Here is a 23,104-nt window from a genome sequence, read left to right on the forward strand (position 1 = left end):
CCCTGCTTCAGGAGGAGGTTCAGGGCCAGTTTTAGGACCAACCGTAGCCAGCTTCAGGAGGAGGTTCAGGGCCAGTTTTAGGACCATCCGTAGCCAGCTTCAGGAGGAGGTTCAGGGCCAGTTTTAGGACCAAACTGGGACTCTGGGTGGTTCAGGGGGGCTGGGAGGGGCGGAGGTGGTTCAGGGCCAAGCCCAGGCTGGGGCTCTGGGTGGTGGTAGGGCCAGTTTTAGGACCAACAGTATCCTGCTTCAGGAGGTGGTTGGGGCAAGCCCAGGCTGGGGCTCTGGGTGGTGGTAGGGGGGCTGGAGAGGGGCGGAGGTGGCTGGGGCAAGCCCAGGCTGGGTCTCTGGGTGGTGGTAGGAGGGCTGGAGAGGGGCGGAGGTGGCTGGGGCAAGCCCAGACTGGGGCTCTGGGTGGTGGTAAGGGGGCTGGAGAGGGACGGAGGTGGCTGGGGCAAGCCCGGGCTGTTTTTTTTTAGTTGGGCCTTTGGAAGAGACAGTCTGTTTCTGCCTACCAGGTGGAACCCAGTTCCCTACATAGTGCAGTACTTCTGACCAGAGACCCATAGAGTTAGTTCTCACACAAAGCCAGTTGATGAAGTGGACCAAGGAGATGACAACATTGACATTGTTCTGTGATGTCAGGTCCAGGTGTGAAGGACCCCCACAGGACTCTGGTCACAAGTAGTGCACTATATCGGCAATAGTACCATTTGGGAGTCAGTCTGTCCCAGGGAGGTCCGTCTGTCCCAGGGAGGTCCGTCTGTCCCAGGGAGGTCCGTCTGTCCCAGGGGGTCCGTCTGTCCCAGGGAGGGCCGTCTGTCCCAGGGAGGGCCGTCTGTCCCAGGGAGGGCCGTCTGTCCCAGGGAGGGCCGTCTGTCCCAGGGAGGGCCGTCTGTCCCAGGGAGGTCCGTCTGTCCCAGGGAGGTCCGTCTGTCCCACGGAGGTCCGTCTGTCCCACGGAGGTCCGTCTGTCCCAGGGAGGACCGTCTGTCCCAGGGAGGTCCGTTCATCCCCCTCTCTACCTGTCCTTCAGTTCCCTGGTGACTCTCTTGGTGATGCGTCCACACAGCAGGCCGACCAGGAAGAGGACAATCACCCCCAGGGAGATTATAAACAGGATGTAGTTCTTAGAGGGGGAGATCATCACCTGCATGGCAAGGTCTGAAAAACCCTCTGCTGGAGCGACCTGTGGGGGAGAGGGTGAATTATTAGAGGGGGAGGTCACCACCTGGGGGCTGAGAGGGAATTATCAGAGGGGGGATCATCACCTGGAGGGGAGAGAGGGAATTATTAGAGGGGGAAGAGGTCACCACCTAGGGGGAGGGGGGATTATTAGAGGGGGAGGAGGGAATTTTTAGAGGGGGAGGGAATTATTAGAGGAGGAGGTGGTCACCACCTGGGGGGGAGAGAGAGGGAATTATTAGAGGGGGGTCATCACCTGGGGGGAGAGAGGGAATTATTAGAGGGGTAGGTCATCACCTGGGGGGGGAGAGGGAATTATTAGAGGGGGAGGAGGTCACCACCTGGGGGAGAGAGGGAATTATTAGAGGGGGAGGAGGTCACCACCTGGGGGGAGAGAGGGAATTATTAGAGGGGAGGAGGTCACCACCTGGGGGGAGAGAGGGAATTATTAGAGGGGGAGGAGATCACCACCTGAGGGGAGAGAGAGGGAATTATTAGATGGGGGGGTCATCACCAGGGGGGACTGCAGGTGTCAGGTTATTAAAGGGGAAACCACTGCAGGTGTCTGGTTATTAAAGGGGAACCCACTGCAGGTGTCTGGTTATTAAAGGGGAAACACTGCAGGTTATTAAAGGGGAAACACTGCAGGTGTCAGGTTATTAAAGGGGAAACCACTGCAGGTGTCTGGTTATTAAAAGGAAACACTGCAGGTTATTGTCTGGTTAACCAGGGGGCAGGTGCAGGTTATTAAAGGGGAACCACTGCAGGTGTCAGGTTATTAAAGGGGAACCCACTGCAGGTTATTAAAGGGGAACCCACTGCAGGTTATTAAAGGGGAACCCACTGCAGGTGTCTGGTTATTAAAGGGGAACCCACTGCAGGTGTCAGGTTATTAAAGGGGAATCCACTGCAGGTGTCAGGTTATTAAAGGGGAACCCACTGCAGGTGTCAGGTTATTAAAGGGGAACCCACTGCAGGTGTCTGGTTATTAAAGGGGAACCACTGCAGGTGTCTGGTTATTAAAGGGGAACCCACTGCAGGTGTCAGGTTATTAAAGGGGAACCCACTGCAGGTGTCTGGTTATTAAAGGGGAACCCACTGCAGGTTATTAAAGGGGAACCCACTGCAGGTGTCTGGTTATTAAAGGGGAAACACTGCAGGTTATTAAAGGGGAACCCACTGCAGGTGTCAGGTTATTAAAGGGGAACCCACTGCAGGTGTCAGGTTATTAAAGGGGAACCCACTGCAGGTGTCAGGTTATTAAAGGGGAAACACTGCAGGTGTCAGGTTATTAAAGGGGAACCCACTGCAGGTGTCAGGTTATTAAAGGGGAACCCACTGCAGGTGTCAGGTTATTAAAGGGGAACCCACTGCAGGTGTCAGGTTATTAAAGGGGAACCCACTGCAGGTGTCAGGTTATTAAAGGGGAACCCACTGCAGGTGTCAGGTTATTAAAGGGGAACCCACTGCAGGTGTCAGGTTATTGAAGGGGAACCCACTGCAGGTGTCAGGTTATTAAAGGGGAACCCACTGCAGGTGTCAGGTTATTAAAGGGGAACCCACTGCAGGTTATTAAAGGGGAACCCACTGCAGGTGTCTGGTTAAAGGAGTGTACATTAACCTTGGCAGCGTAGCTCCACATGTCCATGCGGTCCTGGAGTCTCTTCTTACACTCTGGCTGCAGACGGACTTTCTTATCCTGCAACGACTCCAGTAGACATGCCATCTCTGGTAGGGAGGGAGAGAGAGGGAGGGGAGGGAGGGGGAGAGAGAGGGAGGGAGGGGGAGAGAGAGGGAGGGGGGAGAGAGATGGAGGGGGGAGAGAGATGGAGGGGGAGAGAGATGGAGGAGAGGGAGGAGGGGGGGGAGGGAGGGGGGAGAGGGAGGGGGAGAGGGGGAGGGAGAGAGGGGGAGGGAGAGGAGGGGGGGGGGAGGGAGAGGAGGAGAGAGGGGGAGGGGAGGAGGGAGAGAGAGGGAGGAGGGGAGAGGGGGAGAGAGGGAGAGAGGGGGAGAGAGAGAGGGAGAGAGGGGGGAGAGAGAGGGAGGGGGGAGAGAGAGGGAAGGGGAGAGAGAGAGAGGGGAGGGGGAGGGAGAGAGGGAGGGAGGAGGGAGAGAGAGGGAGGGGGAGGGAGATGGAGGGGGAGAGGGAGGAGAGGGAGAGGAGGAGGGAGGGAGGAGGGGGAGGAGGGGGAGGGGAGGGGAGGAGGGGAGAGGGAGGGAGGGGGGGAGGGAGGGGGAGAGGAGGAGAGGGAGGGAGGGAGGGAGAGGGGGAGGGAGGGGAGAGGGGAGGAGAGAGGGGAGGGAGAGAGAGAGGGGGGGAGAGAGAGAGGGAGGGGGAGGAGAGGGGAGGGGGAGAGAGGGGGGAGGGGGAGGGAGAGAGGAGGGAGGGGGAGAGAGAGGGGGGGGAGAGAGAGAGAGAGGGAGGGGGAGGGAGAGAGAGAGGGGGAGAGGGAGACAGAGGAGGGAGGGAGGGGGGAGAGGGAGGGAGGGAGGGGGGGAGAGAGGGAGGGGGGGGAGGGAGAGAGAGGGAGGGGAGAGAGAGGGAGGGGGGAGAGAGAGGGAGGGGGAGAGAGAGAGGGAGGGGAGGGAGAGGGAGGGGGAGGGGAGAGGGAGGGGAGAGGGAGGGGGGGAGGGAGGAGAGAGGGAGGGAGGGGGAGGGAGAGGGGAGAGAGAGAGAGGGAGGGAGAGAGAGGGAGGGAGGGGGGGAGAGGAGAGGGAGGGGGATTGGGGAGGGGGAGGGAGGTGTAGAAGGTAAATATACCCCCATGTCATTGGCTGTGAACAGACAGGTGGGTAGAAGGTAAATATACCCCCATGTCATTGGCTGTGAACAGACAGGTGGGCGGGACTCACGGCGTCCTCTGCCCGGCGTGACAGCAGCACACTGGTGTTTGAGGTCAAGGGCACAGGCCGTGTGGAGGACAGGATCAACGAAGACGTCTGCCTTGCTCTCCTTCAACATGTTCAGCACCTCCTTCTTACACAAGTCATGTTTGATCTTCAACAGGTTGGCCTTCAGACACTCCTCCACCTGACCTGTCTGCTCCTGGGCCACTGCCTCCTCCGCACACAGACCGGGGATCTAGAGGAGTGACAGGGGGAGGGACGGAGAGAGGGAGGGGGAGAGGGAGAGAGGGAGAGAGAGGGAAGGAGGGAGAGAGGGAGAGAGGGAGAGAGGGAGGGAGGGAGGGAGAGAGGGAGAGAGAGGGAGGGAAGGAGGGAGAAAGGGAGAGGGAGTGAGAGAGGGAGTGAGAGAGGGAGGGAAGTCAGAGAGAGAGGGAAGTCAGAGAGAGAGGGAAGTCAGAGAGAGAGGGAAGTCAGAGAGAGAGGGAAGTCAGAGAGAGGGAAGGCAGAGAGAGGGAAGACAGCGAGAGGGAAGACAGAGAGAGAGGGAAGGCAGAGAGAGGGAAGACAGCGAGAGGGAAGACAGCAAGAGGGGAAGACAGCAAGAGGGGAAGACAGCAAGAGGGGAAGACAGCAAGAGGGGAAGACAGCAAGAGGGGAAGACAGCAAGAGGGGAAGACAGCAAGAGGGGAAGACAGCAAGAGGGGAAGACAGCAAGAGGGGAAGACAGCAAGAGGGGAAGACAGCAAGAGGGGAAGACAGCAAGAGGGGAAGACAGCAAGAGGGGAAGACAGCAAGAGGGGAAGACAGCAAGAGGGGAAGACAGCAAGAGGGGAAGACAGCAAGAGGGGAAGACAGCAAGAGGGGAAGACAGCAAGAGGGGAAGACAGAGAGAGGAAAGACAGAGAGAGGGAAGACAGAGAGAGGGAAGACAGAGAGAGGGAAGACAGAGAGAGGGAAGGCAGAGAGAGAGGGAAGGCAGAGAGAGAGGGAAGGCAGAGAGAGAGGGAAGGCAGAGAGAGAGGGAAGGCAGAGAGAGAGGGAAGGCAGAGAGAGGGAAGACAGAGAGAGGGAAGACAGAGAGAGGGAAGACAGAGAGAGAGGGAAGGCAGAGAGAGAGGGAAGGCAGAGAGAGAGGGAAGGCAGAGAGAGAGGGAAGGCAGAGAGAGGGAAGACAGCGAGAGGGAAGACAGCGAGAGGGAAGACAGCAAGGGGGAAGACAGCAAGAGGGGAAGACAGCAAGAGGGGAAGACAGCAAGAGGGGAAGACAGCAAGAGGGGAAGACAGCAAGAGGGGAAGACAGCAAGAGGGGAAGACAGCAAGAGGGGAAGACAGCAAGAGGGGAAGACAGCAAGAGGGGAAGACAGCAAGAGGGGAAGACAGCAAGAGGGGAAGACAGCAAGAGGGGAAGACAGCAAGAGGGGAAGACAGAGAGAGGGAAGACAGAGAGAGGGAAGACAGAGAGAGGGAAGACAGAGAGAGGGAAGACAGAGAGAGGGAAGACAGAGAGAGGGAAGACAGAGAGAGGGAAGACAGAGAGAGGGAAGACAGAGAGAGGGAAGACAGAGAGAGGGAAGAGGGGGGAGAATGTCAATTCTCTAGTTGCATGTATTTCTAAAGCCTTCTTCTATCAACATGGAACAGCAGTCTGGCCTGGTTTAGAGGACTGGTCTCCTCCTCAACACAGTGGATCTGGGGTCCAGTCTATATTAACACTCCTCACCTCCTCAACACAGTGGATCTGGGGTCCAGTCTATATTAACACTCCTCACCTCCTCAGCACAGTGGATCTGGGGGTCCAGTCTATATTAACACTCCTCACCTCCTCAACACAGTGGATCTGTAGCTGGGGGTCCAGTCTATATTAACACTCCTCACCTCCTCAACACAGTGGATCTGGGGTCCAGTCTATATTAACACTCCTCACCTCCTCAACACAGTGGATCTGGGGTCCAGTCTATATTAACACTCCTCACCTCCTCAGCACAGTGGATCTGGGGTCCAGTCTATATTAACACTCCTCACCTCCTCAACACAGTGGATCTGGGGTCCAGTCTATATTAACACTCCTCACCTCCTCAACACAGTGGATCTGGGGTCCAGTCTATATTAACACTCCTCACCTCCTCAACACAGTGGATCTGGGGGTCCAGTCTATATTAACACTCCTCACCTCCTCAACACAGTGGATCTGGGGGTCCAGTCTATATTAACACTCCTCACCTCCTCAGCACAGTGGATCTGTAGCTGGGGGTCCAGTCTATATTAACACTCCTCACCTCCTCAACACAGTGGATCTGTAGCTGGGGTCCAGTCTATATTAACACTCCTCACCTCCTCAACACAGTGGATCTGTAGCTGGGGGTCCAGTCTATATTAACACTCCTCACCTCCTCAACACAGTGGATCTGTAGCTGGGGGTCCAGTCTATATTAACACTCCTCACCTCCTCAGCACAGTGGATCTGGGGTCCAGTCTATATTAACACTCCTCACCTCCTCAGCACAGTGGATCTGTAGCTGGGGGTCCAGTCTATATTAACACTCCTCAACACAGTGGATCTGGGGGTCCAGTCTATATTAACACTCCTCACCTCCTCAGCACAGTGGATCTGTAGCTGGGGGTCCAGTCTATATTAACACTCCTCACCTCCTCAGCACAGTGGATCTGTAGCTGGGGGTCCAGTCTATATTAACACTCCTCACCTCCTCAACACAGTGGATCTGGGGTCCAGTCTATATTAACACTCCTCACCTCCTCAACACAGTGGATCTGTAGCTGGGGGTCCAGTCTATATTAACACTCCTCACCTCCTCAACACAGTGGATCTGGGGTCCAGTCTATATTAACACTCCTCACCTCCTCAGCACAGTGGATCTGGGGTCCAGTCTATATTAACACTCCTCACCTCCTCAGCACAGTGGATCTGTAGCTGGGGGTCCAGTCTATATTAACACTCCTCACCTCCTCAACACAGTGGATCTGTAGCTGGGGGTCCAGTCTATATTAACACTCCTCACCTCCTCAACACAGTGGATCTGGGGTCCAGTCTATATTAACACTCCTCACCTCCTCAGCACAGTGGATCTGGGGTCCAGTCTATATTAACACTCCTCACCTCCTCAACACAGTGGATCTGGGGGTCCAGTCTATATTAACACTCCTCACCTCCTCAGCACAGTGGATCTGTAGCTGGGGGTCCAGTCTATATTAACACTCCTCACCTCCTCAGCACAGTGGATCTGGGGTCCAGTCTATATTAACACTCCTCACCTCCTCAACACAGTGGATCTGTAGCTGGGGGTCCAGTCTATATTAACACTCCTCACCTCCTCAGCACAGTGGATCTGGGGTCCAGTCTATATTAACACTCCTCACCTCCTCAACACAGTGGATCTGGGGGTCCAGTCTATATTAACACTCCTCACCTCCTCAGCACAGTGGATCTGGGGTCCAGTCTATATTAACACTCCTCACCTCCTCAGCACAGTGGATCTGGGGGTCCAGTCTATATTAACACTCCTCACCTCCTCAGCACAGTGGATCTGGGGTCCAGTCTATATTAACACTCCTCACCTCCTCAACACAGTGGATCTGGGGGTCCAGTCTATATTAACACTCCTCACCTCCTCAACACAGTGGATCTGGGGGTCCAGTCTATATTAACACTCCTCACCTCCTCAACACAGTGGATCTGGGGTCCAGTCTATATTAACACTCCTCACCTCCTCAACACAGTGGATCTGGGGTCCAGTCTATATTAACACTCCTCACCTCCTCAGCACAGTGGATCTGTAGCTGGGGGTCCAGTCTATATTAACACTCCTCACCTCCTCAACACAGTGGATCTGGGGTCCAGTCTATATTAACACTCCTCACCTCCTCAGCACAGTGGATCTGTAGCTGGGGGTCCAGTCTATATTAACACTCCTCACCTCCTCAACACAGTGGATCTGGGGTCCAGTCTATATTAACACTCCTCACCTCCTCAACACAGTGGATCTGGGGTCCAGTCTATATTAACACTCCTCACCTCCTCAGCACAGTGGATCTGGGGGTCCAGTCTATATTAACACTCCTCACCTCCTCAACACAGTGGATCTGGGGTCCAGTCTATATTAACACTCCTCACCTCCTCAGCACAGTGGATCTGGGGTCCAGTCTATATTAACACTCCTCACCTCCTCAACACAGTGGATCTGGGGTCCAGTCTATATTAACACTCCTCACCTCCTCAGCACAGTGGATCTGGGGTCCAGTCTATATTAACACTCCTCACCTCCTCAACACAGTGGATCTGTAGCTGGGGGTCCAGTCTATATTAACACTCCTCACCTCCTCAGCACAGTGGATCTGGGGTCCAGTCTATATTAACACTCCTCACCTCCTCAACACAGTGGATCTGGGGTCCAGTCTATATTAACACTCCTCACCTCCTCAACACAGTGGATCTGGGGTCCAGTCTATATTAACACTCCTCACCTCCTCAACACAGTGGATCTGGGGTCCAGTCTATATTAACACTCCTCACCTCCTCAACACAGTGGATCTGGGGTCCAGTCTATATTAACACTCCTCACCTCCTCAACACAGTGGATCTGGGGTCCAGTCTATATTAACACTCCTCACCTCCTCAACACAGTGGATCTGTAGCTGGGGTCCAGTCTATATTAACACTCCTCACCTCCTCAACACAGTGGATCTGGGGTCCAGTCTATATTAACACTCCTCACCTCCTCAACACAGTGGATCTGGGGTCCAGTCTATATTAACACTCCTCACCTCCTCAACACAGTGGATCTGGGGGTCCAGTCTATATTAACACTCCTCACCTCCTCAACACAGTGGATCTGGGGTCCAGTCTATATTAACACTCCTCACCTCCTCAACACAGTGGATCTGGGGTCCAGTCTATATTAACACTCCTCACCTCCTCAGCACAGTGGATCTGGGGTCCAGTCTATATTAACACTCCTCACCTCCTCAACACAGTGGATCTGTAGCTGGGGGTCCAGTCTATATTAACACTCCTCACCTCCTCAGCACAGTGGATCTGGGGTCCAGTCTATATTAACACTCCTCACCTCCTCAACACAGTGGATCTGTAGCTGGGGGTCCAGTCTATATTAACACTCCTCACCTCCTCAACACAGTGGATCTGGGGGTCCAGTCTATATTAACACTCCTCAACACAGTGGATCTGTAGCTGGGGGTCCAGTCTATATTAACACTCCTCACCTCCTCAACACAGTGGATCTGGGGGTCCAGTCTATATTAACACTCCTCACCTCCTCAACACAGTGGATCTGGGGTCCAGTCTATATTAACACTCCTCACCTCCTCAGCACAGTGGATCTGTAGCTGGGGGTCCAGTCTATATTAACACTCCTCACCTCCTCAACACAGTGGATCTGGGGTCCAGTCTATATTAACACTCCTCACCTCCTCAACACAGTGGATCTGTAGCTGGGGGTCCAGTCTATATTAACACTCCTCTCAACACAGTGGATAACACTCCTCACCTCAACACAGTGGATCTGGGGTCCAGTCTATATTAACACTCCTCACCTCCTCAACACAGTGGATCTGGGGTCCAGTCTATATTAACACTCCTCACCTCCTCAGCACAGTGGATCTGGGGTCCAGTCTATATTAACACTCCTCACCTCCTCAACACAGTGGATCTGGGGTCCAGTCTCAGCACAGTGGATCTGGGGTCCAGTCTTAACACTCCTCACCTCCTCAACACAGTGGATCTGTAGCTGGGGGTCCAGTCTATATTAACACTCCTCACCTCCTCAGCACAGTGGATCTGGGGGTCCAGTCTATATTAACACTCCTCACCTCCTCAACACAGTGGATCTGGGGGTCCAGTCTATATTAACACTCCTCACCTCCTCAGCACAGTGGATCTGGGGGTCCAGTCTATATTAACACTCCTCACCTCCTCAACACAGTGGATCTGGGGTCCAGTCTATATTAACACTCCTCACCTCCTCAACACAGTGGATCTGGGGTCCAGTCTATATTAACACTCCTCACCTCCTCAACACAGTGGATCTGGGGTCCAGTCTATATTAACACTCCTCACCTCCTCAACACAGTGGATCTGGGGTCCAGTCTATATTAACACTCCTCACCTCCTCAACACAGTGGATCTGTAGCTGGGGTCCAGTCTATATTAACACTCCTCACCTCCTCAACACAGTGGATCTGTAGCTGGGGTCCAGTCTATATTAACACTCCTCACCTCCTCAGCACAGTGGATCTGGGGTCCAGTCTATATTAACACTCCTCACCTCCTCAACACAGTGGATCTGTAGCTGGGGTCCAGTCTATTAACACTCCTCACCTCCTCACAGTGGATCTGGGGTCCAGTCTCAACACAGTGGATCTAGCTGGGGTCCAGTCTATATTAACACTCCTCACCTCCTCAACACAGTGGATCTGAGCTGGGGTCCAGTCTATATTAACACTCCTCACCTCCTCAACACAGTGGATCTGGGGTCCAGTCTATATTAACACTCCTCACCTCCTCAACACAGTGGATCTGGGGTCCAGTCTATATTAACACTCCTCACCTCCTCAACACAGTGGATCTGGGGTCCAGTCTATATTAACACTCCTCACCTCCTCAACACAGTGGATCTGGGGGTCCAGTCTATATTAACACTCCTCACCTCCTCAGCACAGTGGATCTCCTCATATTAACACTCCTCACCTCCTCAGCACAGTGGATCTGGGGGTCCAGTCTATATTAACACTCCTCACCTCAACACAGTGGATCTGTAGCTGGGGGTCCAGTCTATATTAACACTCCTCACCTCCTCAACACAGTGGATCTGTAGCTGGGGTCCAGTCTATATTAACACTCCTCACCTCCTCAACACAGTGGATCTGGGGTCCAGTCTATATTAACACTCCTCACCTCCTCAACACAGTGGATCTGGGGTCCAGTCTATATTAACACTCCTCACCTCCTCAACACAGTGGATCTGTAGCTGGGGGTCCAGTCTATATTAACACTCCTCACCTCCTCAGCACAGTGGATCTGTAGCTGGGGGTCCAGTCTATATTAACACTCCTCACCTCCTCAACACAGTGGATCTGGGGTCCAGTCTATATTAACACTCCTCACCTCCTCAACACAGTGGATCTGGGGTCCAGTCTATATTAACACTCCTCACCTCCTCAGCACAGTGGATCTGTAGCTGGGGGTCCAGTCTATATTAACACTCCTCACCTCCTCAGCACAGTGGATCTGGGGGTCCAGTCTATATTAACACTCCTCACCTCCTCAACACAGTGGATCTGGGGTCCAGTCTATATTAACACTCCTCACCTCCTCAACACAGTGGATCTGGGGTCCAGTCTATATTAACACTCCTCACCTCCTCAGCACAGTGGATCTGGGGTCCAGTCTATATTAACACTCCTCACCTCCTCAACACAGTGGATCTGGGGGTCCAGTCTATATTAACACTCCTCACCTCCTCAACACAGTGGATCTGGGGTCCAGTCTATATTAAAACTCCTCAGCACAGTGGATCTGGGGTCCAGTCTATATTAACACTCCTCACCTCCTCAACACAGTGGATCTGGGGTCCAGTCTATATTAACACTCCTCACCTCCTCAGCACACTGGATCTGTAGCTGGGGGTCCAGTCTATATTAACACTCCTCACCTCCTCAGCACAGTGGATCTGGGGGTCCAGTCTATATTAACACTCCTCAACACAGTGGATCTGTAGCTGGGGGTCCAGTCTATATTAACACTCCTCAACACAGTGGATCTGTAGCTGGGGGTCCAGTCTATATTAACACTCCTCAACACAGTGGATCTGTAGCTGGGGGTCCAGTCTATATTAACACTCCTCACCTCCTCAACACAGTGGATCTGGGGTCCAGTCTATATTAACACTCCTCACCTCCTCAACACAGTGGATCTGGGGTCCAGTCTATATTAACACTCCTCACCTCCTCAACACAGTGGATCTGGGGTCCAGTCTATATTAACACTCCTCACCTCCTCAACACAGTGGATCTGGGGGTCCAGTCTATATTAACACTCCTCACCTCCTCAGCACAGTGGATCTGGGGTCCAGTGTATATTAACACTCCTCACCTCCTCAGCACAGTGGATCTGGGGGTCCAGTCTATATTAACACTCCTCACCTCCTCAGCACAGTGGATCTGTAGCTGGGGGTCCAGTCTATATTAACACTCCTCACCTCCTCAGCACAGTGGATCTGTAGCTGGGGGTCCAGTCTATATTAACACTCCTCACCTCCTCAACACAGTGGATCTGGGGTCCAGTCTATATTAACACTCCTCACCTCCTCAACACAGTGGATCTGGGGTCCAGTCTATATTAACACTCCTCACCTCCTCAACACAGTGGATCTGTAGCTGGGGGTCCAGTCTATATTAACACTCCTCACCTCCTCAGCACAGTGGATCTGTAGCTGGGGGTCCAGTCTATATTAACACTCCTCACCTCCTCAACACAGTGGATCTGGGGTCCAGTCTATATTAACACTCCTCACCTCCTCAACACAGTGGATCTGGGGTCCAGTCTATATTAACACTCCTCACCTCCTCAGCACAGTGGATCTGTAGCTGGGGGTCCAGTCTATATTAACACTCCTCACCTCCTCAGCACAGTGGATCTGGGGGTCCAGTCTATATTAACACTCCTCACCTCCTCAACACAGTGGATCTGGGGTCCAGTCTATATTAACACTCCTCACCTCCTCAACACAGTGGATCTGTAGCTGGGGTCCAGTCTATATTAACACTCCTCACCTCCTCAGCACAGTGGATCTGGGGGTCCAGTCTATATTAACACTCCTCACCTCCTCAACACAGTGGATCTGGGGTCCAGTCTATATTAACACTCCTCACCTCCTCAACACAGTGGATCTGGGGTCCAGTCTATATTAACACTCCTCACCTCCTCACCACAGTGGATCTGGGGTCCAGTCTATATTAACACACCTCCTCAACACAGTGGATCTGGGGTCCCTCCTCAGCACAGTGGATCTGTAGCTGGGGGTCCAGTCTATATTAACACTCCTCACCTCCTCAACACAGTGGATCTGGGGTCCAGTCTATATTAACACTCCTCACCTCCTCAGCACAGTGGATCTGGGGTCCAGTCTATATTAACACTCCTCACCTCCTCAACACAGTGGATCTGTAGCTGGGGGTCCAGTCTATATTAACACTCCTCACCTCCTCAACACAGTGGATCTGTAGCTGGGGTCCAGTCTATATTAACACTCCTCACCTCCTCAACACAGTGGATCTGTAGCTGGGGGTCCAGTCTATATTAACACTCCTCACCTCCTCAACACAGTGGATCTGGGGTCCAGTCTATATTAACACTCCTCACCTCCTCAGCACAGTGGATCTGGGGGTCCAGTCTATATTAACACTCCTCACCTCCTCAACACAGTGGATCTGGGGTCCAGTCTAGCTGGGGATCTGGGGTCTCTATTAACACTCCTCACCTCCTCAGCACAGTGGATCTGGGGTCCAGTCTATATTAACACTCCTCACCTCCTCAACACAGTGGATCTGGGGTCCAGTCTATATTAACACTCCTCACCTCCTCAGCACAGTGGATCTGGGGTCCAGTCTATATTAACACTCCTCACCTCCTCAACACAGTGGATCTGGGGTCCAGTCCACTCCTCACCTCCTCAACACAGTGGATCTGGGGTCCAGTCTATATTAACACTCCTCACCTCCTCAACACAGTGGATCTGGGGTCCAGTCTATATTAACACTCCTCACCTCCTCAGCACAGTGGATCTGTAGCTGGGGGTCCAGTCTATATTAACACTCCTCACCTCCTCAGCACAGTGGATCTGGGGTCCAGTCTATATTAACACTCCTCACCTCCTCAGCACAGTGGATCTGGGGTCCAGTCTATATTAACAGTGGACTCCTCACCTCCTCAACACAGTGGATCTGGGGTCCAGTCTATATTAACACTCCTCACCTCCTCAGCACAGTGGATCTGGGGTCCAGTCTATATTAACACTCCTCACCTCCTCAACACAGTGGATCTGGGGTCCAGTCACTCCTCACCTCCTCAACACAGTGGATCTGGGGTCCAGTCTATATTAACACTCCTCACCTCCTCAACACAGTGGATCTGGGGTCCAGTCTATATTAACACTCCTCACCTCCTCAACACAGTGGATCTGGGGTCCAGTCTATATTAACACTCCTCACCTCCTCAACACAGTGGATCTGGGGTCCAGTCTATATTAACACTCCTCACCTCCTCAACACAGTGGATCTGGGGTCCAGTCTATATTAACACTCCTCACCTCCTCAACACAGTGGATCTGGGGTCCAGTCTATATTAACACTCCTCACCTCCTCAACACAGTGGATCTGGGGGTCCAGTCTATATTAACACTCCTCACCTCCTCAACACAGTGGATCTGTAGCTGGGGGTCCAGTCTATATTAACACTCCTCACCTCCTCAGCACAGTGGATCTGGGGTCCAGTCTATATTAACACTCCTCACCTCCTCAACACAGTGGATAGCTGGGGTCCAGTCTATATTAACACTCCTCACCTCCTCAACACAGTGGATCTGGGGTCCAGTCTATATTAACACCTCCTCAACACAGTGGATCTGTAGCTGGGGTCCAGTCTATATTAACACTCCTCACCTCCTCAACACAGTGGATCTGGGGTCCAGTCTATATTAACACTCCTCACCTCCTCAGCACAGTGGATCTGTAGCTGGGGTCCAGTCTATATTAACACTCCTCTCAACACAGTGGATCTGGGGGTCCAGTCTATATTAACACTCCTCAACACAGTGGATCTGGGGTCCAGTCTATATTAACACTCCTCACCTCCTCAACACAGTGGATCTGTAGCTGGGGTCCAGTCTATATTAACACTCCTCACCTCCTCAACACAGTGGATCTGGGGTCCAGGTCCAGTCTATATTAACACTCCTCACCTCCTCAGCACAGTGGATCTGGGGTCCAGTCTATATTAACACTCCTCACCTCCTCAGCACAGTGGATCTGTAGCTGGGGTCCAGTCTATATTAACACTCCTCACCTCCTCAACACAGTGGATCTGGGGGTCCAGTCACACTCCTCCTCCTCAACACAGTGGATCTGTAGCTGGGGGTCCAGTCTATATTAACACTCCTCACCTCCTCAACACAGTGGATCTGGGGTCCAGTCTATATTAACACTCCTCACCTCCTCAACACAGTGGATCTGTAGCTGGGGGTCCAGTCTATATTAACACTCCTCACCTCCTCAACACAGTGGATCTGGGGGTCCAGTCTATATTAACACTCCTCACCTCCTCAGCACAGTGGATCTGGGGTCCAGTCTATATTAACACTCCTCACCTCCTCAACACAGTGGATCTGTAGCTGGGGGTCCAGTCTATATTAACACTCCTCACCTCCTCAACACAGTGGATCTGGGGTCCAGTCTATATTAACACTCCTCACCTCCTCAACACAGTGGATCTGGGGTCCAGTCTATATTAACACTCCTCACCTCCTCAACACAGTGGATCTGGGGTCCAGTCTATATTAACACTCCTCACCTCCTCAACACAGTGGATCTGGGGTCCAGTCTATATTAACACTCCTCACCTCCTCAACACAGTGGATCTGGGGTCCAGTCTATATTAACACTCCTCACCTCCTCAGCACAGTGGATCTGGGGTCCAGTCTATATTAACACTCCTCACCTCCTCAACACAGTGGATCTGTAGCGGGGTCCAGTCTATATTAACACTCCTCACCTCCTCAACACAGTGGATCTGGGGGTCCAGTCTATATTAACACTCCTCACCTCCTCAGCACAGTGGATCTGCACAGTGGATCTGGGGGTCCAGTCCAGTCTACTCCTATTAACAGTGGATCTCCTCACCTCCTCAACACAGTGGATCTCTGGGGTCCAGTCTATATTAACACTCCTCACCTCCTCAACACAGTGGATCTGGGGTCCAGTCTATATTAACACTCCTCACCTCCTCAGCACAGTGGATCTGGGGTCCAGTCTATATTAACACTCCTCACCTCCTCAACACAGTGGATCTGTAGCTGGGGTCCAGTCTATATTAACACTCCTCACCTCCTCAACACAGTGGATCACCTCCTCAACACAGTGGATCTGGGGTCCAGTCTATATTAACACTCCTCACCTCCTCAACACAGTGGATCTGGGGTCCAGTCTATATTAACACTCCTCACCTCCTCAACACAGTGGATCTGGGGTCCAGTATTAACACTCCTCACCTCCTCAACACAGTGGATCTGGGGTCCAGTCTATATTAACACTCCTCACCTCCTCAACACAGTGGATCTGGGGTCCAGTCTATATTAACACTCCTCACCTCCTCAACACAGTGGATCTGGGGTCCAGTCTATATTAACACTCCTCACCTCCTCAACACAGTGGATCTGGGGTCCAGTCTATATTAACACTCCTCACCTCCTCAACACAGTGGATCTGGGGTCCAGTCTATATTAACACTCCTCACCTCCTCAGCACAGTGGATCTGGGGTCCAGTCTATATTAACACTCCTCACCTCCTCAACACAGTGGATCTGTAGCTGGGGGTCCAGTCTATATTAACACTCCTCACCTCCTCAACACAGTGGATCTGGGGGTCCAGTCTATATTAACACTCCTCACCTCCTCAACACAGTGGATCTGGGGTCCAGACCTCCTCAACACAGTGGATCTGTAGCTGGGGGTCCAGTCTATATTAACACTCCTCACCTCCTCAACACAGTGGATCTGGGGTCCAGTCTATATTAACACTCCTCACCTCCTCAACACAGTGGATCTGTAGCTGGGGTCCAGTCTATATTAACACTCCTCACCTCCTCAGCACAGTGGATCTGGGGTCCAGTCTATATTAACACTCCTCACCTCCTCAGCACAGTGGATCTGGGGTCCAGTCTATATTAACACTCCTCACCTCCTCAGCACAGTGGATCTGGGGTCCAGTCTATATTAACACTCCTCACCTCCTCAGCACAGTGGATCTGGGGTCCAGTCTATACTCCTCACCTTAACACTCCTCACCTCCTCAACACAGTGGATCTGTAGCTGGGGTCCAGTCTATATTAACACTCCTCACCTCCTCAACACAGTGGATCTGGGGTCCAGTCTATATTAACACTCCTCACCTCCTCAACACAGTGGATCTGTGGGGTCCAGTCTATATTAACACTCCTCACCTCCTCAACACAGTGGATAGCTGGGGGTCCAGTCTATATTAACACTCCTCACCTCCTCAACACAGTGGATCTGGGGTCCAGTCTATATTAACACTCCTCACCTCCTCAACACAGTGGATCTGTAGCTGGGGTCCAGTCTATATTAACACTCCTCACCTCCTCAACACAGTGGATCTGGGGTCCAGTCTATATTAACACTCCTCACCTCCTCAACACAGTGGATCTGGGGTCCAGTCTATATTAACACTCCTCACCTCCTCAGCACAGTGGATCTGGGGTCCAGTCTATATTAACACTCCTCACCTCCTCAGCACAGTGGAGTCTAACACTCCTCACCTCCTCAGCACAGTGGATCTGGGGTCCAGTCTATATTAACACTCCTCACCTCCTCAGCACAGTGGATCTGGGGTCCAGTCTATATTAACACTCCTCACCTCCTCAACACAGTGGATCTGGGGGTCCAGTCTATATTAACTCCTCACCTCCTCAACACAGTGGATCTGGGGGTCCAGTCTATATTAACACTCCTCACCTCCTCAACACAGTGGATCTGGGGTCCAGTCTATATTAACACTCCTCACCTCCTCAACACAGTGGATCTGTATCTGGGGTCCAGTCTATATTAACACTCCTCACCTCCTCAACACAGTGGATCTGGGGTCCAGTCTATATTAACACTCCTCACCTCCTCAACACAGTGGATCTGGGGTCCAGTCTATATTAACACTCCTCACCTCCTCAACACAGTGGATCTGTAGCTGGGGGTCCAGTCTATATTAACACTCCTCACCTCCTCAACACAGTGGATCTGGGGTCCAGTCTATATTAACACTCCTCACCTCCTCAACACAGTGGATCTGTCCAGTCTATATTAACACTCCTCACCTCCTCAGTGGACACAGTGGATCTGGGGTCCAGTCTATATTAACACTCCTCACCTCCTCAACACAGTGGATCCAGTCTATATTAACACTCCTCACCTCCTCAACACAGTGGATCTGGGGTCCAGTCTATATTAACACTCCTCACCTCCTCAACACAGTGGATCTGGGGTCCAGTCTATATTAACACTCCTCACCTCCTCAACACAGTGGATCTGTAGCTGGGGTCCAGTCTATATTACACTCCTCAACACAGTCTCACCTCCTCAACACAGTGGATCTGGGGTCCAGTCTATATTAACACTCCTCACCTCCTCAACACAGTGGATCTGGGGTCCAGTCTATATTAACACTCCTCACCTCCTCAACACAGTGGATCTGGGGTCCAGTCTATATTAACACTCCTCACCTCCTCAACACAGTGGATCTGGGGTCCAGTCTATATTAACACTCCTCACCTCCTCAACACAGTGGATCTGGGGTCCAGTCTATATTAACACTCCTCACCTCCTCAACACAGTGGATCTGGGGTCCAGTCTATATTAACACTCCTCACCTCCTCAACACAGTGGATCTGGGGTCCAGTCTATATTAACACTCCTCACCTCCTCAGCACAGTGGATCTGGGGGTCCAGTCTATATTAACACTCCTCACCTCCTCAACACAGTGGATCTGGGGGTCCAGTCTATATTAACACTCCTCACCTCCTCAACACAGTGGATCTGGGGTCCAGTCTATATTAACACTCCTCACCTCCTCAACACAGTGGATCTGGGGTCCAGTCTATATTAACACTCCTCACCTCCTCAACACAGTGGATCTGGGGGTCCAGTCTATATTAACACTCCTCACCTCCTCAACACAGTGGATCTGGGGTCCAGTCTATATTAACACTCCTCACCTCCTCAACACAGTGGATCTGGGGTCCAGTCTATATTAACACTCCTCACCTCCTCAACACAGTGGATCTGTCCAGTCTATATTAACACTCCTCACCTCCTCAACACAGTGGATCTGGGGTCCAGTCTATATTAACACTCCTCACCTCCTCAACACAGTGGATCTGTAGCTGGGGTCCAGTCTATATTAACACTCCTCACCTCCTCAACACAGTGGATCTGGGGTCCAGTCTATATTAACACTCCTCACCTCCTCAACACAGTGGATCTGGGGTCCAGTCTATATTAACACTCCTCACCTCCTCAACACAGTGGATCTGTAGCTGGGGTCCAGTCTATATTAACACTCCTCACCTCCTCAACACAGTGGATCTGGGGTCCAGTCTATATTAACAGTCTCCTCACCTCCTCAACACAGTGGATCTGCTGGGGGTCCAGTCTATATTAACACTCCTCACCTCCTCAACACAGTGGATCTGGGGTCCAGTCTATATTAACACTCCTCACCTCCTCAACACAGTGGATCTGGGGTCCAGTCTATATTAACACTCCTCACCTCCTCAGCACAGTGGATCTGGGGTCCAGTCTATATTAACACTCCTCACCTCCTCAACACAGTGGATCTGGGGTCCAGTCTATATTAACACTCCTCACCTCCTCAGCACAGTGGATCTGGGGGTCCAGTCTATATTAACACTCCTCACCTCCTCAGCACAGTGGATCTGGGGTCCAGTCTATATTAACACTCCTCACCTCCTCAGCACAGTGGATCTGGGGGTCCAGTCTATATTAACACTCCTCACCTCCTCAACACAGTGGATCTGTAGCTGGGGGTCCAGTCTATATTAACACTCCTCACCTCCTCAACACAGTGGATCTGGGGTCCAGTCTATATTAACACTCCTCACCTCCTCAACACAGTGGATCTGGGGTCCAGTCTATAACACTCCTCACCTTAACACTCCTCACCTCCTCAACACAGTGGATCTGGGGGTCCAGTCTATATTAACACTCCTCACCTCCTCAACACAGTGGATCTGTAGCTGGGGGTCCAGTCTATATTAACACTCCTCACCTCCTCAACACAGTGGATCTGTAGCTGGGGGTCCAGTCTATATTAACACTCCTCACCTCCTCAACACAGTGGATCTGTAGCTGGGGGTCCAGTCTATATTAACACTCCTCACCTCCTCAACACAGTGGATCTGTAGCTGGGGTCCAGTCTATATTAACACTCCTCACCTCCTCAACACAGTGGATCTGGGGGTCCAGTCTATATTAACACTCCTCACCTCCTCAACACAGTGGATCTGGGGGTCCAGTCTATATTAACACTCCTCACCTCCTCAACACAGTGGATCTGTAGGGGTCCAGTCTATATTAACACTCCTCACCTCCTCAACACAGTGGATCTGGGGTCCAGTCTATATTAACACTCCTCACCTCCTCAACACAGTGGATCTGGGGTCCAGTCTATATTAACACTCCTCACCTCCTCAGCACAGTGGATCTGGGGTCCAGTCTATATTAACACTCCTCACCTCCTCAACACAGTGGATCTGGGGTCCAGTCTATATTAACACTCCTCACCTCCTCAACACAGTGGATCTGGGGTCCAGTCTATATTAACACTCCTCACCTCCTCAACACAGTGGATCTGGGGTCCAGTCTATATTAACACTCCTCACCTCCTCAACACAGTGGATCTGTAGCTGGGGTCCAGTCTATATTAACACTCCTCACCTCCTCAACACAGTGGATCTGTAGCTGGGGGTCCAGTTTATATTAACACTCCTCACCTCCTCAACACAGTGGATCTGGGGTCCAGTCTATATTAACACTCCTCACCTCCTCAACACAGTGGATCTGGGGTCCAGTCTACATTAACACTCCTCACCTCCTCAACACAGTGGATCTGTAGCTGGGGGTCCAGTCTATATTAACACTCCTCACCTCCTCAACACAGTGGATCTGTAGCTGGGGGTCCAGTCTATATTAACACTCCTCACCTCCTCAACACAGTGGATCTGGGGTCCAGTCTATATTAACACTCCTCACCTCCTCAACACAGTGGATAGCTGGGGGTCCAGTCTATATTAACACTCCTCACCTCCTCAGCACAGTGGATCTGTAGCTGGGGGTCCAGTCTATATTAACACTCCTCACCTCCTCAACACAGTGGATCTGGGGTCCAGTCTATATTAACACTCCTCACCTCCTCAACACAGTGGATCTGGGGTCCAGTCTATATTAACACTCCTCACCTCCTCAACACAGTGGATCTGGGGGTCCAGTCTATATTAACACTCCTCACCTCCTCAACACAGTGGATCTGTAGCTGGGGGTCCAGTCTGTAGTCCAGAGCCGACTCCTGCATAATCACTCTGATCTGGTCCTCACAGTCTGGAGACAGACGCTGGTCGGCGTATTTCAGCTTCAGGCAACCAATCACCTGGCCCTCCAGTTCACTGTCATCACTGGCCTTGTTCAGGATTGGCTGACAGAATTTAGGGATGTCTGCCTTACAGGCCTTCCTCAATATTGGGTTCAACCTGTAGTCTGAGAAAGAGGAAGACAACCAGAAATATCAGAGATACGGGTCCACCTGACCTGGGTTTTGACCGGGTCCACCTGACCTGGGTTTTGACCCGGGTCCACCTGACCTGGGTTTTGACCCGGGTCCACCTGACCTGGGTTTTGACCTGGGTCCACTGGGTTTTGGGTTTTGACCTGGGTTTTGACCCGGTCCACCTGACCTGGGTTTTCCGGGTCCACCTGACCTGGGTTTTGACCCGGGTCCACCTGACCTGGGTTTTGACCGGGTCCACCACCTGGGTTTTGACCCGGGTCCACCTGACCTGGGTTTTGACCGGGTCCACCTGACCTGGGTTTTGACCCGGGTCCACCTGACCTGGGTTTTGACCCGGGTCCACCTGACCTGGGTTTTGACCCGGGTCCACCTGACCTGGGTTTTGACCCGGGTCCACCTGACCTGGGTTTTGACCCGGGTCCACCTGACCTGGGTTTTGACCCGGGTCCACCTGACCTGGGTTTTGACCCGGGTCCACCTGACCTGGGTTTGACCGGGTCCACCTGACCCGGGTCCACCTGGGTCCACCTGACCTGGGTTTTGACCCGGGTCCACCTGACCTGGGTTTTGACCCGGGTCCACCTGACCTGGGTTTTGACCCGGGTCCACCTGACCTGGGTTTTGACCTGGGTTTTGACCCGGGTCCACCTGACCTGGGTTTTGACCTGGGTTTTGACCTGGGTTTTGACCCGGGTTTTGACCTGGGTTTTGACCCGGGTCCACCTGACCTGGGTTTTGACCCGGGTCCACCTGACCTGGGTTTTGACCCGGGGCCACCTGACCTGGGTTTTGACCCGGGTCCACCTGACCTGGGTTTTGACCCGGGTCCACCTGACCTGGGTTTTGACCCGGGTCCACCTGACCCGGGTCCACCTGACATGGGTTTTGACCTGGGTCCACCTGACCTGGGTTTTGACCCGGGTCCACCTGACCTGGGTTTTGACCCGGGTCCACCTGACCTGGGTTTTGACCCGGGTCCACCTGACCTGGGTTTTGACCCGGGTCCACCTGACCTGGGTTTTGACCCGGGTCCACCTGGGTTTTGACCTGGGTTTTGACCCGGGTCCACCTGACCTGGGTTTTGACCCGGGTCCACCTGACCTGGGTTTTGACCTGGGTTTTGACCCGGGTTTTGACCTGGGTTTTGACCCGGGTCCACCTGGGTTTTGGTCCACCTGACCTGGGTTTTGACCGGGTCCACCTGACCTGGGTGACCGGGGCCACCTGACCTGGGTTTTGACCGGGTCCACCTGACCTGGGTTTTGACCCGGGTCCACCTGACCTGGGTTTTGGTCCCCTGACCCGGGTCCACCTGACATGGGTTTTGACCGGGTCCACCTGACCTGGGTTTTGACCCGGGTCCACCTGACCCGGGTCCTGGGTCCACCTGACCCGGGTCCACCTGACATGGGTTTTGACCTGGGTCCACCTGACCTGGGTTTTGACCCGGGTCCACC

At 52.8% G+C, this 23,104-nt stretch overlaps 1 protein-coding gene across 1 annotated transcript in view; it reads right to left on the reverse strand.

The window, feature by feature from the left end:
• Nucleotides 1–800: 800 nt before the first annotated feature.
• Nucleotides 801–23,104, reverse strand: part of LOC124020609 (Golgi apparatus protein 1-like) — a 68,070-nt gene continuing 45,766 nt past the window's right edge. Inside the window, exons 12-15 of the mRNA XM_046335847.1 lie at nucleotides 21,372–21,616; nucleotides 4,039–4,267; nucleotides 2,807–2,913; nucleotides 801–1,189 (exon numbers count right to left, since the gene is read on the reverse strand). Of these exons, the coding sequence (XP_046191803.1) occupies nucleotides 1,022–1,189; nucleotides 2,807–2,913; nucleotides 4,039–4,267; nucleotides 21,372–21,616 (749 nt within the window). The 3' untranslated portion in view covers nucleotides 801–1,021. The remainder of the gene's footprint in view (nucleotides 1,190–2,806; nucleotides 2,914–4,038; nucleotides 4,268–21,371; nucleotides 21,617–23,104) is intronic.

This window comes from Oncorhynchus gorbuscha, unplaced genomic scaffold (genome assembly GCF_021184085.1).
Source record: "Oncorhynchus gorbuscha isolate QuinsamMale2020 ecotype Even-year unplaced genomic scaffold, OgorEven_v1.0 Un_scaffold_865, whole genome shotgun sequence".
Taxonomy (NCBI): Eukaryota; Metazoa; Chordata; class Actinopteri; order Salmoniformes; family Salmonidae; genus Oncorhynchus; species Oncorhynchus gorbuscha.